The sequence below is a fragment of the Anomaloglossus baeobatrachus genome, chromosome 3 (assembly GCF_048569485.1).
Source record: "Anomaloglossus baeobatrachus isolate aAnoBae1 chromosome 3, aAnoBae1.hap1, whole genome shotgun sequence".
Classification (NCBI taxonomy): Eukaryota; Metazoa; Chordata; class Amphibia; order Anura; family Aromobatidae; genus Anomaloglossus; species Anomaloglossus baeobatrachus.
In genome coordinates this window covers 454,366,490-454,386,984 of record NC_134355.1, presented here as the reverse complement: position 1 = coordinate 454,386,984, position 20,495 = coordinate 454,366,490, and the positions used below count along the sequence as shown (strand labels likewise).

Sequence of the window (20,495 nt, the reverse complement as noted above, 5' to 3'; positions counted from 1 at the left end):
CAACCCTGCTCGTGAGAGCTTACAATCTACAATGAGATGGGGGGAGAGGCAAGGTTCAAGTGCTTATTTACAATGACAATCCAACCATCTCACGGAAATGGGGCTGGATAATGGTTTCCTGGACCAGTGGGCCCGAGCCTTGAGATGCCTTTGGGTGCCATGGAGTTTGATGTGGAGCTATGTTGTGAGAGGTTGTAGAGGGACTATGTGAATCGATTACAGACTGCTGTGAGAAATCTGCTTGTAGGGCTTGCACCGGGTACAGATGCAGTTAGGTCCAGAAATATTTGGACAGTGACACAATTTTCGCGAGTTGGGCTCTGCATGCCACCACATTGGATTTGAAATGAAACCTCTACAACAGAATTCAAGTGCAGATTGTAACGTTTAATTTGAAGGTTTGAACAAAAATATCTGATAGAAATTGTAGGAATTGTACACATTTCTTTACAAACACTCCACATTTTAGGAGGTCAAAAGTAATTGGACAAATAAACCAAACCCAAACAAAATATTTTTATTTTCAATATTTTGTTTTGAAAGTCTTTGGAGACAATCACTGCCTTAAGTCTGGAACCCATGGACATCACCAAACGCTGGGTTTCCTCCTTCTTAATGCTTTGCCAGGCCTTTACAGCCGCAGCCTTCAGGACTTGCTTGTTTGTGGGTCTTTCCGTCTTAAGTCTGGATTTGAGCAAGTGAAATGCATGCTCAATTGGGTTAAGATCTGGTGATTGACTTGGCCATTGCAGAATGTTCCACTTTTTTGCACTCATGAACTCCTGGGTAGCTTTGGCTGTATGCTTGGGGTCATTGTCCATCTGTACTAGGAAGCGCCGTCCAATCAACTTTGCGGCATTTGGCTGAATCTGGGCTGAAAGTATATCCCGGTACACTTCAGAATTCATCCGGCTACTCTTGTCTGCTGTTATGTCATCAATAAACACAAGTGACCCTGTGCAATTGAAAGCCATGCATGCCCATTCCATCACATTGCCTCCACCATATTTTACAGAGGATGTGGTGTGCCTTGGATCATGTGCCGTTCCCTTTCTTCTCCAAACTTTTTTCTTCCCATCATTCTGGTACAGGTTGATCTTTGTCTCATCTGTCCATAGAATACTTTTCCAGAACTGAGCTGGCTTTATGAGGTGTTTTTCAGCAAATTTAACTCTGGCCTGTCTATTTTTGGAATTGATGAATGGTTTGCATCTAGATGTGAACCCTTTGTATTTACTTTCATGGAGTCTTCTCTTTACTGTTGACTTAGAGACATATACACCTACTTCACTGAGAGTGTTCTGGACTTCAGTTGATGTTGTGAACGGGTTCTTCTTCACCAAAGAAAGTATGCGGCGATCATCCACCACTGTTGTCATCCGTGGACGCCCAGGCCTTTTTGAGTTCCCAAGCTCACCAGTCAATTCCTTTTTTCTCAGAATGTACCCGACTGTTGATTTTGCTACTCCAAGCATGTCTGCTATCTCTCTGATGGATTTTTTCTTTTTTTTCAGCCTCAGGATGTTCTGCTTTACCTGAATTGAGAGTTCCTTAGACCGCATGTTGTCTGGTCACAGCAACAGCTTCCAAATGCAAAACCACACACCTGTAATCAATCCCAGACCTTTTAACTACTTCATTGATTACAGGTTAATAAGGGAGATGCCTTTAGAGTTAATTGCAGCCCTTAGAGTCCCTTGTCCAATTACTTTTGGTCCCTTGAAAAAGAGGAGGCTATGCATTACAGAGCTATGATTCCTAAACCCTTTCTCCGATTTGGATGTGAAAACTCTCATATTGCAGCTGGGAGTGTGCACTTTCAGCCCATATTATATATATATAATTGTATTTCTGAACATGTTTTTGTAAACAGCTAAAATAACAAAACTTGTGTCACTGTCCAAATATTTCTGGACCTAACTGTATATGGTGTCCACTGCAGTGAATAATTACGCCTGGACTCCAGGCACTGGAGTAAGATTTGACATGAGGCGCATGCCACCTTGCTTTCACTGATTTATTAAGAGGCACAATCCATCAATGAATTTCTGAAATGAGAGCCTCACACTCCACCCTGCCCCTTCATCAAGTTTGGCATGCGAAATGTCAGTCTTGATGAATCAAGGCCATTGTCTTTTTTTTTTCTTTTTTTACCTTCTCTTCTGTTGAGGAACTCCAGGCCCATATAGACTGGATGTCAAACTTTTAAACTTGGCACTATAATAATTTCCCATGGGCTTGTCTTTCTTTTATGTGCACCACTGTTTTACTCCTGTAGTGTAAAGATGGGTTAGTATTTATCATTTATTGCTTGCACCTTTCAAATCTGTATATACACATGTTGATGGTACTATTTTTTTTATTCTTTTCAGATGTGCTGTCAATTATGATTATAATCCAAATTGTGGCTTATTTGTTTGTCATCTTCGCTGATATTGATACATTATACACTGCTATGGAGGTAAAGTATTCTAGATTACATAAACAAGGAAAACTCAAATCTTATTTTATTGTTCAAGTGTCTATTTTCAGTTTATGAAAAGAAAACATAATGCTTTAATTTTCTATTTCATGAAACATTACATTTTATGTAATTTGGTTTCACATTGATTCAGCAAATTGGTGCTGAATTGGTGACTGCAGGCCATACTGCCCATCTCCCCAACCCCTCTGCTCCTCACATCTTTTTATCACTGTTGCAATAGCTGACTCACCAAGGCTACTCACGCTAGGCTAGTACTTCTAGCTCTGATGAGGCACAGGACGTTTTTGCCACAGAAGGTCACAGCGCACTTCATGACATCGTGACTTTTTGTGCGCTTGTGTAGAACCATCCCAGGACTAATCAGCACAGGGGTCATGGAGGTGAGTAAAAGGTTTTTTCTTTTTTTATGGTCTGGGTCTGAAAACATTCAGGGAAAGATAAGGTCATGAATATACTGGACTACCTGGCAGCAGGTCAAGTAGTCCTCTATTGATAATATACTGCTGATTAAACAGTGATTTATCAAAACTACACTAAGCAGCCCAGTAAGTGACACATCACTGAAATTAGGATCTCTGCCCCTACATGATGTTGCTGTCAGAGTAGATGTACAAATCTGGTGGAAGATTCTCTTTAAAAAAATCTGTCAGTCTTTTATGCCCCATCTAAGAGCAACAAAAAATTCAGATAGAGACCCTTATTCCAGCAAGGTGATACTTAGTTTTTAATTAAAACTACAGAGAACAAGCTCACAGTGTTATCTGCTGTTTGAATGTTATCTGCCCAATTATGAATTGCTGCTTTGAAGTCCTGGGCCTGCGTCAGCACCCGGCGCACATGGGCAAATGCCATGGCCCTGGACAGCTGGGGGAGCCCACTCGCCGTCTTCAGTCCTGTAAACCCCAGGCTGTGTTCCGGCGACTACAACGCTTGGGCTAGCAGTCACACTTAGGACCACCATCAGGGCATTACATGACTCCTGTAAGGGGCCCTGTGAATAGAAGCCAGGAGGGAGGCCCTGCCACTGACATCCCAGGCCTCTCACCTTTCATTCCTCAGCTCAGTGGGCCCCAGGGGGCATGGTCAGCATCAGATAAATGAGGAGGGTCCAGGTCACTAATAGAGAGCTGGCCTCTCTTTTCCTGCTCTGTACCGATCTATCTGATCAGTGCAGAGCAGGACAGGAAATCTACTGGAGCAGAACGGAGGCTGAGGTGAAGAACCTGTCAGGTCATCTGACTAATCATGTGCCTGATCACATGACTGGTGAACTGGCAGGTTCTGTAGCTGTTCAGCTGTTGCAGCCTCCGTGCAGGTCCCAGTGGCTCCTCTCCTGCTATGCACCGATCAGGAACTGCAAGATGGGGTAATGTATAGTGTGCGTAACTGTCCATGTAGTCTGTCTGTCTCTTTCCCTGTCAGTATGTCTCTTTCCTTGCCTGTCTCTCTCATTCCCTGTCTGTCTCTCTCTTTCTCCTGTCTGTCTCTCTCTTTCCGATGTCTGTCTCTCTCATTCCCTGTCTGTCTCTCTCTTTCCCTGTCTGTCTCTCTCATTCTCTGTCTGTCTCTCTCATTCCCTATCTGTCTCTCTCTCTCATTCCCTGTCTGTCTCTCTCATTCCCTGTCTGTCTCTCTCATTCCCTGTCTGTCTCTCTCATTCCCTGTCTGTCTCTCTCTTTCACTGTCAGTCTGTCTTTTTCCCTGTCTGTCTCTCTCTTTCCCCTGTCTGTCTCTCTCTTTCTCTGTCTGTCTCTCTCTTTCCCTGTTTGTCTCTCTCCTTCGATGCCTCTCTCATTCCCTGTCTGTCTCTCTCATTCCCTGTCTGTCTCTCCCATTCCCTTTCTGTCTATCATTCTTTGTCTGTCTCTCATTCTCTGTATGTCTCTCATTCCCTGTGTGTCTCTCTCATTCTCTGTCTGTCTCTCTCTTTCACTATCAGTTTGTCTCTCTCATTCCCTGTCTGTCTCTCTCTTTCCCTTTCTGTCTATCATTCTTTGTCTGTCTCTCATTCCCTGTCTGCCTCTCTCATTCCCTGTCAGTCTCTCTCATTTCCTGTCTGTCTCTCTCTTTCCCTTTCTGTCTATCATTCTTTGTCTGTCTCTCATTCCCTGTCTTTCTCTTATTCCTTGTCTGTCTCTCATTACCTGTCTGTCTCTCTCATTCCCTGTCTGTCTCATTCCCTGTCTGTCTATCTCTATCTGTCTCTTTCCCTGTCTGTCTCTGTATCTTTTCTTGTCCGTCTCTGTCACTTTCTTTGTCTGTCTGTCTCTTTCCTTTTCTGTCTGTCTTTACCTGAATCTCCACAGAAATCATATTACCTCACACATAAGCTTCTTACACTAAGAATGTCCCTAAATTTTTCCCTCAAAACATAGTCTGTTATGATCCGGAATCATGGAAGACTACCACAAATCATTGGTAAAAGGTGACAAGTGGCATTGGCAACTAATCTGGCCGCCATCCCCTTACTAACCATCAACACTAGAAGTAGTCGAGGGGTGAACTAACATCCTGTGCACCACGAACCCAGCCGGAGAACTAACTATACTAAAGGAAGGAAAGATGAATAACTCTCTGCCTCAGAAAATAGACAAGAATAGCAAGCCCCCCACATTCAAAGACTGCGGTGATATAGGAAAAACAATACACAGATAGATGATAGGATTAGCAAAAGGTGAGGCCCCCACTGACTAAAATAGGAAAGGACAGGAAAGGGGCTGATGGTGGCCAGAGAAAAAACCCTGCAAAATTCCAAATTCCTGATAGTACAAAAAGGCCCTCAGATCGCACGATCTGAACTCCGTCCTATACCAGGTTACAAGGTGCTCTTGTCATACCAATGAACAGAAAACAAGAATCACAACAAATTCAACAAGCCACAAACACATGGACTTAAAGGAGCTATACTCCAAACAGAACTGCAGGGAGTTCCCCAGCCAAGCAACTGAGGGGGAAAATCCCTGCATGCAAATAAACTGAAAACAACCACAGCAAATGACAAACCCAGATAAGAGCAAAAGAACCAAACAATAACTAAAGAGCAAGCACTTATCTGGGGTAGATGTGGTGTGGAGCAGAATGAAGCCGGCTGGTGATACAAAGAACAACTGACATCCGGCATAGCCTGCAATCAGACCAGGATTTAAATAAGCAGAGAGTTAGCAAAGGAAACGCCCATTGCACAACACACCTGGTCCAAGTCCAAACCATTCCTGGCCACCAGAGCGAGCCTCCCAGCAGCCAAAACATAACTAACATTCACAACAGTACCCCCCCCTTGAGGAGAGGTCACCGAACCCTCACCAACGCCACCGGGTCGCTCGGGATGAGCATGATGGAAGGCGCGAACCAACCTGTCCGCATGAATGTCAAAAGCCACAACCCAAGAGTTATCCTCCTGCCCATAACCCTTCCATTTCACAAGGTACTGAAGCTGACGCTTACTGCGATGGGAATCCAGAATTTTTTCAACCTCATACTCCAGATCCCCTTGTACAAAAACAGGGTCAGGAGGCGCTGCTGCAGGAACTGGTGGCTCCACATGTTTTTTCAACAAGGACTTATGGAAGACATTGTGAATCTTAAATGACGCAGGCAAAGTCAAACGGAAAGATACAGGGTTGATAATCTCCGAAATCTTATAAGGTCCAATAAATCTGGGCTTAAATTTAGGAGATGGAACTCTCATAGGAATATTTTTAGAGGACAACCACACCATGTCCCCTACTTTAAACCGGGGACCAACAGTCCGACGCCGGTTGGCAAACTTTTGGGCAGTTTCTTGGGACTGAAACAATTTATCCACTACCTGCCCCCAAATCTGTTGACCACCGAATCCACCCCACGACAATCAGACGCCTCAAGCTGCCCTGAGAGGAACCTAGGGTGATACCCAAAATTGCAGAAAAAGGGGGACACCAATGTGGTAGAGCTAGCTCTAGTGTTAAGGGCAAATTCAGCCAAAGGCAAAAACGAAACCCAGTCATCCTTATCCGCAGAAACAAAACACCGTAAATAGGTCTCCAGGGTCTGGTTAGCCCTTTCAGTCTGACCATTGGTCTGAGGATGAAACGCTGAGGAAAGACAGCTGAACACCCAATTTGGAGCAAAAAATCCTCCAAAACCTGGATACAAATTGCACCCCTCTGTCAGAAACAATGTCTTCGGGAATACCATGCAAACGAACAACATGTTGGAAAAACAAAGGCACCAACTCTGATGAAGATGGCAACTTAGATAGGGGAACCAAGTGGACCACCTTGGAGAATCTGTCACAGATCACCCAAATCACAGTCATTTTCTGAGAGACGGGAAGCTCTGAAATAAAATCCATAGAGATGTGCGTCCAAGGTTTCTTAGGTACCGGCAAAGGCAATAATAGCCCACTAGAATGTGAACAACAGGGCTTGGACCTAGAACAAACTCCACACGACTGCACAAAACGACGGACATCCCGGGACAGGGAAGGCCACCAAAAAGAGCGTCTCATAAGATCCCGAGTACCAAAAATGCCAGGATGACCCGCCAAAACAGAGCAATAAACCTCAGAGACAACTCGGTCTCTCCATTGGTCCGGGACAAACAGTTTCCCAGTAGGACATCTCTCAGGTTTATCCCCCTGAAATTCTGCCAGTGCCAACCGCAGATCAAGCGAAATAGCAGAGAAAACTACACCATAATTCAGGATAGTAGACGGTTCGACAACCTCCAAAGAGTAAGCGCAGAAACTCCTGGAAAGGGCATCGGCCTTAACATTCTTGGTGCCCGTCAAAAAAGAGACCACAATATTAAACCGGGTAAAAAATAAAGCCCACCTGGCCTGCCGAGGATTCAACCTCTTGGCCGATTCCAGATTGATGAGATTCTTGTGGTCTGTAAGCACCACAACTTGATGCCTAGCCCCCTCCAACCAATGCCTCCACTCTTCAAATGCCCACTTCATAGCCAATAATTCCCGGTTCCCCACATCATAATTCCGTTCAGAAGGAGCAAACTTCCGAGAGAAAAAGGCACAGGGCTAACATTTACCCGAAGTAGCGTCTCGTTGAGACAGAACAGCACCTGCTCCGATCTCTGAGGCATCGATCTCAACTTGAAATGGGCGAGACACATCGGGTTGCTGCAGGACTGGGGCAGAAGTGAATCGCCTTTTAAGCTCCTAGAAGGCCACAATTGCCTCTGGGGTCCAATGCTCAGCATCAGCTCCCTTCTTTGTCAAATCTGTCAGAGGTTTGACAATGGCAGAAAAATTGGCTATAAATTTATGGTAAAAATTAGCAAACCCCAAAAACCGCTGCAGGGATTTTAGAGAAGTCGGTTGCACCCAGTCGTAATTAGCCTGAACCTTAACCGGGTCCATTTCGATAGTGAAGGGAGACAAGAAGAAGCCCAAAAAGGAAATCCTTTGCACCCCAAAGAGGCACTTTGACCCCGTAACGTACAATGCATGATCCTTAAGTATCTGAAAAACAGCCCGTACTTGCCCAACATGAGAGTCCCAATCATCAGAAAAAATCAAGATGTCATCCAAATACACAATCAAAAATTTACCAATGAGGTCCCGAAAAATGTCATTCATGAAGGCCTGGAAGACGTAGGGTGCATTAGTGAGCCCAAAAGGCATCACTAGGTACTCAAAATGCCCCTCAGGAGTATTAAAAGCCGTCTTCCATTCATCACCCTCCTTAATACGGATGAGATTATACGCACCCTTGAGATCCAGTTTCGTAAACCATTTGGCACTCTTCACTCTAGAGAACAGATCAGACATCAGAGGCAAAGGGTACTGATATTTGATCGTAATTTTATTAAGAAGACGGTAATCAATACAAGGCCTCAACGACCCATCTTTCTTAGCAACAAAGAAGAAGCCGGCACCCAAAGGAGAAGATGAGGGCCGAATGTGCCCTTTCTCCAATGATTCCCTGATGTATGACCGCATGGCATCATGTTCGGGCACAGACAAAATCCACCCCTTTGGGAAATTTACAACCAGGCACCAACTCAATAGCACAGTCACAGTCCCGGTATGGGGGCAGAGAATCAGATTCCTGGTCATTAAATACATCACGGAAATCAGACAGGAAGGCCGGAGCATCAACTGCCTGAGCAGACGTGGACGACACGGAAAGGTCCTGAAGCCCACCTTGACAACCCCAACTAGCTACTGACAAGGATCTCCAGTCAATAACTGGATTATGGGTCTGCAACCACGGAAATCCCAGTACCACGGTATCCTGTAGATTATGCAATACTAAAAATGTACAAGTTTCCTGATGCGCTGGTGCAACTGTCATAGGCACCTGGGTCCAAAATTGGGGTTTATGTTCTGCCAAAGGGGTAGCATCAATGCCCCTTAAAGGAATAGGAGTTTGCAAAGGAACCATGGGGAAACCACAATCCCTAGCAAACCCAAAATCCATCAAATTGAGCACTGCCCCTAAGTCTACAAAGTCAAATGCAGAAAAGAAAGACAATGAGCAAATCAATGTGACAGACAAAAGAAACTTTGGTTGCAAAGAACCCACAGTAACAGAAGTAGCCAATCTCCTTTCACGTTTAAGGCAGACAGAGATGTTATGAGAAGCGTCTCCACAATAGAAGCACAGTCTATTCTTCCATCTGAACCCCTGCCGACTAGTATTAGAAAGGACCCTATCACACTCCATAGGCTCCAAAGGCTGTTCCACAGGCACAAAACTAGCAGGTATCTTCCTGCGCTCACGTAACCGTCTATCAATCTGAATGGCTAAGGTCATAGAGGCATCAAGACCAGAAGGGACGGGAAATCCTACCATTACATCCTTCACAGAATCAGCAACACCCTTCCGAAAAAGAGCCGCAAGCGCATCATCATTCCATTTAGTAAGTACTGCCCACTTTCGAAATTTCTGATAAAACGTTTCTGCAGAATCCAAACCCTGAGTTAATGACAACAAGAATTTTTCTGCTTGGTCCACAATATTGGGTTCGTCATATAATAAACCCAAGGCCTGAAACAAGCAGTCCACATCACTGAGAATCGGATCATCAGACGCCAAAGAGAAGGCCCAGTCCTGAGGGTCACCACGCAGTAAGGAGATGACAATCTTAACCTGCTGTACGGGATTCCCTGAGGACTTAGGGCACAGGTCAAAAAATAATTAACAATTATTTTTGAAACTCAAAAATCTCGAACTATCTCCCGAAAAAAATTCAGGAACGGGAATCTTAGGCTCTGCAAGGGGAGTCTGTGCAAGATAAGACTCTATACGCCGAACCTTAGCATCAAGACGATCAACACGCTCACCGAATTCATCCATGCTAGAAAAAAGAAATCTTCCACGGAACCCAAAGAAGAAGAGGAAAAACACCAAAAAAAATAAAATTTCTCAGCAGACTTTTTTTTCTTTTTTTTTCCTTCTTAAGAGAACCCTTTAAATTTGTTGGCCGGATGTACTGTTTTATAATCCGGAACCATGGAAGACCACCACAAATCATTGGTAAAAGGTGACAAGAGCATTGGCAACTAATCTGGCCGCCATCCCCTTACAAACCATCAACACTAGAAGTAGTCGAGGGGTGAACTAACATCCTGTGCACCGCGAACCCAGCCAGAGAACTAACTATACTAATGGAAGGAAAGATGAATAACTCTCTGCCTCAGAAAATAGACAAGAATAGCAAGCCCCCCACATTCAAAGACTGCGGTGATATAGGAAAAACACAATACACAGATAGATGATAGGATTAGCAAAAGGTGAGGCCCCCACTGACTAAAATAGGAAAGGACAGGAAAGGGGCTGATGGTGGCCAGAGAAAAAACCCTGCAAAACTCCAAATTCCTGATAGTACAAAAAGGCCCTTAGATCGCACGATCTGAACTCCGTCCTATACCAGGTGCTCTTGTCATACCAATGAACAGAAAACAAGAATCACAAAAAATTCAACAAGCCACAAACACATGGACTTAAAGGAGCTATACTCCAAACAGAACTGCAGGGAGTTCCCCAGCCAAGCAACTGAGGGGGAAAATCCCTGCATGCAAATAAACTGAAAACAACCACAGCAAATGACAAACCCAGATAAGAGTAAAAGAACCAAACAATAACTAAAGAGCAAGCACTTATCTGGGGTAGATGTGGTGGGGAGCAGAATGAAGCAGGCTGGTGATACAAAGAACAACTGACATCCAGCATAGCCTGCAATCAGACCAGGATTTAAATAAGCAGAGAATTAGCAAAGGAAACGCCCATTGCACAACACGCCTGGTCCAAGTCCAAACCATTCCTGGCCACCAGAGGGAGCCTCCCAGCAGCCAAAACATAACTAACATTCACAACAATAGTCTATGACGTTCCTTGAGTCACACGAGGTGTCTGTGCAAAATATCGTGATTGCAAATGAGACGGTGTGGATTCCTTTAGCGGACATACACACAGACATACATACATACATACATACACACACATACACACATACACATACAGACATATTCTCAACTTTATATATTAGATATACGTATATGGCTGACAATTCTGTCTGGGGCTCATCACTTTGATGACCCAAAAAATGGTGCATGTAGCTTTTTCAAAATGACGACTAGCGGTTAATGTTGGATTGGTGAGGACTGTTTGCAGAATTTGAGATTTTACAAAAGTGATGATGGGACTGTGGAAAGTTTGAGGTAAGTTTGCACAGGAAGATCTCCGCTCACCAGTTAAATGCATCACCTGGGTCCTTTCTCAGGGGGATGGTGCAGGGAGAGCAGCTCCGTGTTCAAAAAGACAAAGTCCGGCAATAGAAAAAAGCTGTTTCCAGCTTCACGCTAGACTTCACGTCTAAGAAGTATGGTTAAAAATCAATTTTATTTCATAACTTACTTGTGCAAATCTAGCAGGATATATCTGAGACTAAAGGCCCCTTTACACACAGCGACATCGCTAGTGATGTCACTGCCGATCGCACACGCCCCCGTCGTTTGTGCGTCATAGGCAAATCGCTGCCCTTGGCGCACAATATCGTTAGTCACCATCACACATACTTACCTGCCTAGCAGCCCCTTTCTAAGGGGGGCGGTTCATGCGGCATCATAGTGACGTCACTAAGCGGCCGCCCAATAGAAGCGGAGGGGCGCAATGAGCGGGCCGAAGATCGAGCCCACTTCCTTCCTTCCTCATTGCGCGTGGCCGCAGGTAAGGTGATGTTCCTCATTCCTGCGGTGTCACACGTAGTGATGTGTGCTGCCGCAGGAACGACGAACAACCTGTGTTCTGCAACAGCAACGATAATCGGGAAAGTAACGATGCATCAACGATCAATGAATAGGTAAGTAATTTTGATCGTTAACGGTCGTTCGTGCGTTTCACACGCAACGACAATGCTAACGAGGCTGTATGTGCGTCACGAATTCCGTGACCCCCAACAACATTTCATTAGCGATGTCGTTGCATGTAAAGTGGCCTTAAGAACTTCTTTTAGGCTTGAAATGCATAAGACATTGTTTTATACTTCGTGGACGTCCATCCAACCGAGTGTTGGTTTTAACCTTATGGAATAAAATTGTTTTTAATGTTATTTCTTTGACGTGATGCTGGAAACAACTTTATTCTATTGCCGAAAGTTCCAGGAGTAGAGGCGGAGCTGTGGTGGAGTCTGAAGGGGACCTGAAAATTTTGGCAGTATGGGACTTTGAAATTCCTGATGGCAACACTGGCCGCACTATCCTGGATAGTGCGGTTGCCAGCCTTTTAATTCACACTATCACACAGCATTCACTGCTGAATGCTCCGTGCGCCTTCTGCATTGAAGTTCATCTGTGGGCGGAGCTACCACGCAGTGTGCTTCAGTTCCATAGATGAAGAAGAGCTGCAGCATATGTTTCACCTCTCTCTGATCTGTATGGGGTCCCACCTCCATCTGAGCTGTATGTTCCACCCCCCCGATCTGTGTGGGCCCCCACTCCTAAGCTGTATGGTTTCTCTCAGAGCAGTAGGTGCTCCTTCTTGAGCTGTATAGGACTCCCAGAGCCACATGCACTGCCCCCCCAGTGCTGTGTGCTCTGCCACCCCAGAGTCATATGCGCTGCCACCCCAGAGCCGTATGCGCAGCCCCACAGAGCTCTATGCCACCCACCCCAGTAATGTGTATGCCCCACAGAGTTGTATGCTAACCCAGTAACATCTCTGCCCCCCAGTTATGTCTATGTCCCCAGCCCCTCCTTTCATTTATATACTGTAGCTCCCAGCCCCTCCTGTGATGTATATATAGCAGTATCAGTGTGCTCTGTGTGTGGCCACCAATCAGCGTGGCACAGCCACATGCCCAGGAGGAGCTGGTTGGGAGACAAGTGGGGGAGGTGAGTGAGGCTGCTGACGGCTTCCCCATATTAATAATATCTCCAATGTGTCTGTGTGTGCGTCTATAATGTCTATCTATGTATGTCAGTGTATATAGCTGTATAGGATTATGTCTGTCTATATGTATTTTTTGTGAATTTGTCTTTAAATATGCATGTGCATATATGCCTGTATGTGTACGTATTTGTGTATGTGCGTCTCTACAAGTGGATGGGGCCCACTGAGACTCTTTCACCCAGGGCCCACAAAAACCTGGAGCTGGCCCTTATGTAGTCCATGATATTCATGATTTCTTGCTATCTGTACCCCTCACCATTGATTTGCAACAATCTACTAATCGACAGTGTACAGAGAAATCTGTCAGTCAATGGTGCAGGCAGGGTTAGATAAGTCACATTATCACATCATTGCAAAAACTAAAGGATCTACAGCTGATAAATCAGGTATTTTTATGAAAACTGCAACACGATGACTCCTAAGTGACAGACATCTGGAATCAGGGTCTTTGTCACTATTTTACGTTACCCTCAGATTGGAAAGCAAACGTGTTGTGACTATGGCCGGATCCGCATATACCCGGAATCGACAGGTCCAAGTGGGTTTAAAAAAAAAAAAAAAAACCTGGTTCCGGCCCAGAATTGATCTTGGACATCTGGCCAAACGCCAACCCCTATATAAGAATATGGGGACCCGAATCATGTATTTTAAAATGATGGTAAAAAGGATAGCGAGATTACAGCATACGTGTTATACTTACCTAGTCTCCAGAAAGGCTGTAAGACTGCTTCTAGGCTGCTCATTAACCTCATGCATATGCACTGCTTTACCCGCCTACCATCAGTCCCAGCACCTGTGATTGCTTGTGGTCAGACCGCACCCCCACTCTGTGTGACAGTGTGTCTGACTGCTTTCAATCATAGGCACTGTGTGTGTCCTTAGAGTGGTGTAAAAATAAATAAATAAAAGAAATTGGCATACGGTCCCCCATATTATGATACCCAGCATAGATAAAGCAAACAGATACAAGCTGCAGCCCCTAACCGTCTGCTTCTCTTGGCTGTGTATCAAAATAAGAGGGACCTTATGCGGATTTTTTAAAATTATTTAAACATTTTTTTTAAAAATCAGCATGTGGTCACCTCCAATTTTGGGGCTCCCAGCCTAAAAATTGCAGGCTGCAGCTGCCCAGAAATTTTGCACCCATTAGATGGGACAATCCCGGAACTTTACCCGGGTCATTTTGATTGCCCTGGTGCAGCGGCAATTGCAATAGTAAGAAATCATCCTCTCTCCTGACTTCCTGTGTTCTATTATTACAATTTCCATGATGCTTTCGGGTGGCCTGTAAGCCAACACATATCCCACAAATTCAAAGCTCCACCCAAACCCCTCCTTCTATCCCTAGTCTGTCCCCTGTTCTTCTCCATGCCTGCCTCTTGCCCTGCTCTGTCACCTGGATTACAGGATCACAATGACCAATATGTCCACATGTTCTCCTGGCAGGAGTGGCTTAGCTGCATGTATTTCTATGCAACAGAGATGCTCCTGTCAAGAGAGCGAGCAGTTGTGCTGAACAGTGCAATCAGATACTACGGAACTCCTGCTGAAGAACCTCTCCACTCCCTCTCCTCGATACTGGCATCCTATGCCACACACATCTTCCAGAGGCTAAGTAAGCACTCACTGAGTTTAATGAGGTCACCTGAGGTCATTTTACCTGCGATCACAGGTGGGGTACCCAGAGAACCTCCAGCTCTGGCCACAAATAGATTGAGTGATTTAACCGCTCATTACTGCTGCTCAGTCTCTGCCTGAAGTCCACATTATGTGGTCATGTTTTCTAATGTGCCCCAGTGCTGTGACTGGTGTTTGGGGTTAATAAATTGGAGAAAGAGGGTGTTTGTTTTGGTATATTATATAAAATAAAGGATTTTTTTCATTTTTTGTCTTTATTACTTTTTACTTACAGATTAGTAATGGGGTGGCTTCATAGCTTCTCTCCATTACTAATTCAGGGCTTAGTGGCAGCTATGAGCTGTCATTAACCCCTTATTACCCCAATTTCCTTTTCACCAGGGCAATCGGAAGAGCCGGGTAAAGTTCAGTGATTGTCACATCTGATGGATGCGGCAATTCTGGGTGGCTGCAGGCTGCTATTTTTAGGCTAGGGGTGCCCAATAACCATGGGCCTCCCCAGCCTTAGACTGCCATCTCCCAGCTGACTATAAGCCATCTTTTAAATTATTAAAATAATTTTAAAAATGCTGCATGTGGTCCCTCTTATATAGATACACAGCCAAGATAAGCACATGCTGTATCTATACTGGGTATCACAATATGGGGGACCCGATGCCATTTTTTTTAAATTTATTTTTACACTCATATAGGGTCACACATGCAGCGTTTGTGATTGCAAGAAGTAAGACACGCTGTTACACAGGGAGGGGGCGCTGTCTAACTGCAATTAATCACAGACGCCGGGACTGTTAATGGGTGGGGGAAGCAGTGCATATTCTGATTGTTACAGGAAGACCAAAGGGAACTCTAGGCCCGGGTTCGGTGCTCATTACTTTTGAACCCAGGTGGATCCGGACTTTTATAGTCTGGGGCCACCTATCAGTATCGGTGACAAACTACATTTAAATTTACATTTTATGCACATATAATTTCATATCCAACAAGCAACAATATCCAAAAACCATTCATATCCAACAAGCTATCTGTTCATTTCAAAATAATTTAAATAAGATTAACTTTCTTTTTTTTTTTTTTTGCATTATTCTGTGTCGATATGGTTAATTTTAGCATTTATCACAATTAGAATAATTTTTAATTTATCCTAATTATATAAAAAAAGAAAAGTTTGTTTATTATGTATTTTTTAAGTATTCTTTTTTGAATAAAACATTGCTCATGGTTTTTTTTCAGCTTGTATGTACTCCATATTACTGGAGAGTGTACATCTTGATCATGGTTGTTGTTCTCTTCATCGTGTCATACATTGCAGAGGTACAGTAAATGTTCCTAAAGTATTTTCTTCATCAACCGATTACTATGACAAGGTTTAACAAACAAAATATGGTACTTCTTACCATATTACAGTGGAACCTTGGTTTACGAGTAACCCGGTTTCCGAGCATTTCGCTATATGAGCAAAGCTTGCTGTAAATTTGTAACTCAGTTTATGAGCAAGCTTTGCCATACGAGCAAATACTCAGCGCACACACTTCCGGTTCCATACTTTGACCGCGCTCTAACCCGCTCTTGCAGTCCACACAAACACACACAAACACGCACAAACACACACACATACATATTATGCTCATCTTATGTTCCGTTCCATCGCCAATCTCATGGTTCTTGTAGTTTGCCGATACAGGATCTGTCTCGGGTAACCACTGCGACGATGGAGGAACTTCCCCTGTCAGCCGCTACTCAAAGTCAGCGCGCTGGCCAATCAGAGGCAAGCGGCTCCTGCCTTTGATGTCAGCGCTCTGGCAGCAGAAGTTCCTCCATCGTCGCGATGGTTACCCGATACACATTTTGTATGGCCGAACTACAAGAACCATGAGGCCAGCGATAGAATGGAAGGTAAGGTGAGCATAATATGTGTGTGTGTGTGTGTGTGCGCGTGTTTGTGTGTGTTTGTGTAGGGGACCAGGATGGGACATTGAACAAGTTGTGAAACGAATTGTCTGAGCTTGCATTATTTCCTATGGGAAATTTTCCTTTGCTAGACGAGTAACTTGGTTTACAACCACACTCCCGGAATGGATTGGTCTCATAAACCAAGGTCCCACTGTACCAGGAAAAAACATACATTTATATGCTAATGTTAAAGCAGTTCTCTATTTTAAATGCGTATGAAATAGATTAATGGTGGACAAATGATAGACTGTGATATGCTGAGAGACCATGAATTATGGAATGGTAGATCTTGTAAGTCTCCTGCCAAGAAGTTTCCTCCTCATAGGTTTCTATTTTAGTGTCCCAACCACCATCTAACATTCATTGGTGGTATCATAGTCAATTGTAAGTCTTGACCTGAGTACAGTTGTGTACTGATATAGATCTCCAAACTATGGTTGGATATAAACCAAAGGAATGTCATTTTACATAGCTCAGACCCCTACAACTCCCCAAAGTTTGGTGATGAGATGTCCAGAGCCTGACTTACTCTGTTGGTTTTGTGATGATGTTCTCACAAACCGTTTTATTTACTTAGAATTGCTACTTCTGTTAGGAATAGAGGACCACAAGAAGAAATACAACTTGTTAGAAATCCTTCATACATAATAGTGCCATCTCCTTCTATTACCTTTTGGGACAAACTGTTTTTTTTTTCATATTTCATTTTCCTAGATGTGGTTTATTGAAAATAGAAAACTCTGGCTCAAGATAAAGCGACTGTTTAACTACAAATCAAAGAGCCAGTACAGAAAGTTGCAAAGGAAAATACAGAAAGATCCAGAGTGGCCTCCACAGAACAGAATGGACTACGCCATCCAATATGTCGCTGTAGAGGATGACAGAAATGTCATTTACAGTAACCCCCATTGTGACATTGCACCAAATGAATCTGAACAGACTATTGTAACTGTAATGTAAATGCAGCAAATCTGAAATGAAATGCTTCTTTTGCTAGTGAAAAGGTGCTGAACCAAATAAAAAGAATAAGTCATCAATTGGAGACCAGTGTGGGTCCAACACCCAAGTCAAGTACTGCATTTATTAAGTTTAGTACTTGCCAGAGGCCAATGACCAATATATGGTACTGCTGAGTTTTTCCCCATCCCAGCTGTCTACGATGCAACTTTTTAAGATAATATTTCTTTAAAACATTACTACATTAAACACTGTAGTTGCACTTATGCTTCATTTGTAGACTCATTTTTGATAATTGGATTAAACTTTATAGAAACCTCTTTGATGTCCTTTCCATTGACTGGTATGTGAAATATTCTTGAGACTTAAAGTGCACTATTCACCAGGATTTTTGTATATAACCTAAAGCCAGTGCTATACTGGCACTATCATGCTGATTCTATACATACCTTTAGTTGTCAGCTCGGATGTATAGGTTTTAAAACACAAGAAAGTTGATTTTGTAAAATCATCAGCTTGTTGAGAGACTGCAGCTGTGGATCATCTAATAGCTGGGGTGGGTATTTATAGTTATCCCTTCCCCCTGTTACTTATGCTAATTTTGTTATAGAATTAAGTTCGTTTGTGACTAACAGGACCTGTGAGGCCCCGCCTCTTCTGGCCACATGGGTATGACATCAGCACAGGTCCTGTTAGTCACAAACTAAATCAATTCTATAATAGAATTAGCATAAGTAACGGGGGAGGGGATAACGAGGAATACCCATCTCAGCTATTATCTGATCCTCAGCTGCTGTCACTCAACATGCTGATGATTTTACAAACTTTACTTTCTTGTGTTTCAAAGTCTATACAACCTAGCTGAGCACTAAAGGTATGTATAGAATCAGCCTGATAGTGCCAGTACAGCACTGACTTTAGGTTATATAGGAAAATCCTGGTGATTGGTGCACTTTAAGGCAAGGATATAACATTGGCGCAATCTCTGCAGCCCACAGAGTCCCAAGAGTTAAGGGAGCCCACTACCACCTCAAACGCAGGTGGAATTGTGCATTATGATGATTTATTGGGCTGAAAATGGCACCTATATATTGTCATGTCACAGGGGCCTCTTTAGTCTGTGCCCGCTACTGCTCAAGGCCTTAGGATCGTAATATATGACTCAAAAGTAAACATATGCTTATATTGTATATCAGATAAGTGCACAACCAGTATCCCCTCTGACTTATATTATCAGCTCAATCCTGCATACAGAGTGAGCAAATATTCATATATATATATATACAGTATATGCACACAATGTAGATATGCTTTGTTTTTATTTTTGCTTTGCAAATGTCCATAATGTTACATTTTTAAATACAGTACATTATAATTACAAAGACGGTAATATATATTATAATTTATCATTGGAAAAAGTACAAATACAAACATGTAACATGTACATACATTTATTAGATGTAAACTTTGCAAGTGATACAAAGGTACACAGAGGTATAAATGCAAGCACACAGAATCATAAAGAATACAACTCAGTGTTTCTAGTTTATGGTTAAAAATGTAATCAGGTCTATATTGATACTTTTTATGGCCTTGGGTCATTTCAGTGTGCCATGTTACGTCCACATCATACAGTTTCAAATGTGTTAATATCCATAATTCCCATAAGGTTTATTTCTATCACTTGTTCTTCGATTGGGTTTGACATCTGAAATGTCGCATGTAGACTCAAATGGAATTTTATTAACATAACATTTAGAATATAGTCACTTCATCGGTCTCATTTACATATCCATTAACAGCATCATCATCTTCAAATCCTAGATTAATTTGTTCTCCAGATTCCAGATTCTCCCCTTTTCCATCAACATTGTGCCTGGCCTGAAAGTTCTCATCAAATGCATAGTTCAGCTGTACTTGTGGCTCATTATAAGCCATGTTTATTGATCTGAATGACCTGTTGTCTCTTCCATCCTCACTGGACTCACTGGAATCCAAGAACCTATTCATTCTTTTTCTATAAAAAAATAAATAAGTGTTATTCTTCATACAGATAATACAATGCACTGAAAATGATGTTTGGTTTTGTTCACATCTGAGCTTGAACCTCCAAACACATGAGCGCTATCATTTTCACCAAAAGAGAGAGCACAGTATGCTTTAATCGTTTGGAATCATAATCTGACGTTTCAATTTCTTGAGTCATTTTCTGGTTTCTGTTCTTATAATAAAACAGAAAAGCAGAATTCTAAACACAAGTGTGAACAAAGCCTTCAGTACAGCCATCTAACACTCAGATAAGATCAGGTAATCCAGAGCACAAGACACATTTCTATTCAAAAGAGATGTCAGTGGCAGCTACAATGGCTGAACAAAACAATATCAGCAAATAAACACCTAGAATATTAAAAGGACTCTATCAGCACAGGAAGACTGTTCACACCAAGTACAGGCCTTCAGTGCATCATGGTGGGATCAATCACTTAAATACATCTTCTCACCAGCAGGTTTCTACATATCTACTCCCTTCTCTGACCCTATGAAGCCAGAGCTGTCAATTGCAGAAGAGTTGAGACATTGAGGGAAACCAGTAGGTGGGAAAGTGTATTTAAATGAATAGCGCCACCATGATAAACGAGAGCCTGCACCTGGTGTGAACAGTCATCCTGTACTTATAGTCCCTTTAATATTACAATCTGTCTTTCGCAGAGAATGAGTCATTCTTTACAAATATTAGTTTTGTGCATGTTTTGGTAATAAATGACAAATTAGAAATGAAGAATAAATGTTGTTGTCTCCTTTTGAATACCTTCCAGGACCTTCCATGTGCCAACAAGTCTCATGCATTTGTAGTACTGGAATTTTAATTTAGCCAAAAAAACCTGTGTACTGTATCACATAGTAAAGCAAAAATTTGCAATCTAATAGCTATATTGTAAAATGAGCACTTGATAGATTAACAAGCCTTTGTGAAAAAATAGACATGGTTAGAGAACCACCAAGATAACTTTTTATGTAAAAGTATTAAACTTTAGTCTGAATTTTTAGATCTGGATACCTAATCCATA

At 42.9% G+C, this 20,495-nt stretch overlaps 2 protein-coding genes across 2 annotated transcripts in view; one reads left to right on the top strand and one right to left on the bottom strand.

The window, feature by feature from the left end:
- The window catches only part of LOC142297271 (putative cation-transporting ATPase 13A5), a gene marked incomplete at its 5' end in the record, with an annotated part of 197,502 nt that extends 179,839 nt beyond the window's left edge, over window positions 1-17,663 (top strand). Inside the window, 3 exons of the mRNA XM_075341526.1 lie at window positions 2,373-2,461; window positions 15,751-15,831; window positions 17,185-17,663. Coding sequence (XP_075197641.1) covers window positions 2,373-2,461; window positions 15,751-15,831; window positions 17,185-17,430 — 416 coding nt within the window. The remainder of the gene's footprint in view (window positions 1-2,372; window positions 2,462-15,750; window positions 15,832-17,184) is intronic.
- A 1,199-nt stretch (window positions 17,664-18,862) lies between these two features.
- Window positions 18,863-20,495, bottom strand: part of LOC142297270 (IgGFc-binding protein-like) — a 133,627-nt gene continuing 131,994 nt past the window's right edge. The window contains exon 67 of the mRNA XM_075341525.1: window positions 18,863-19,444. Coding sequence (XP_075197640.1) covers window positions 19,183-19,444 — 262 coding nt within the window. The 3' untranslated portion in view covers window positions 18,863-19,182. The remainder of the gene's footprint in view (window positions 19,445-20,495) is intronic.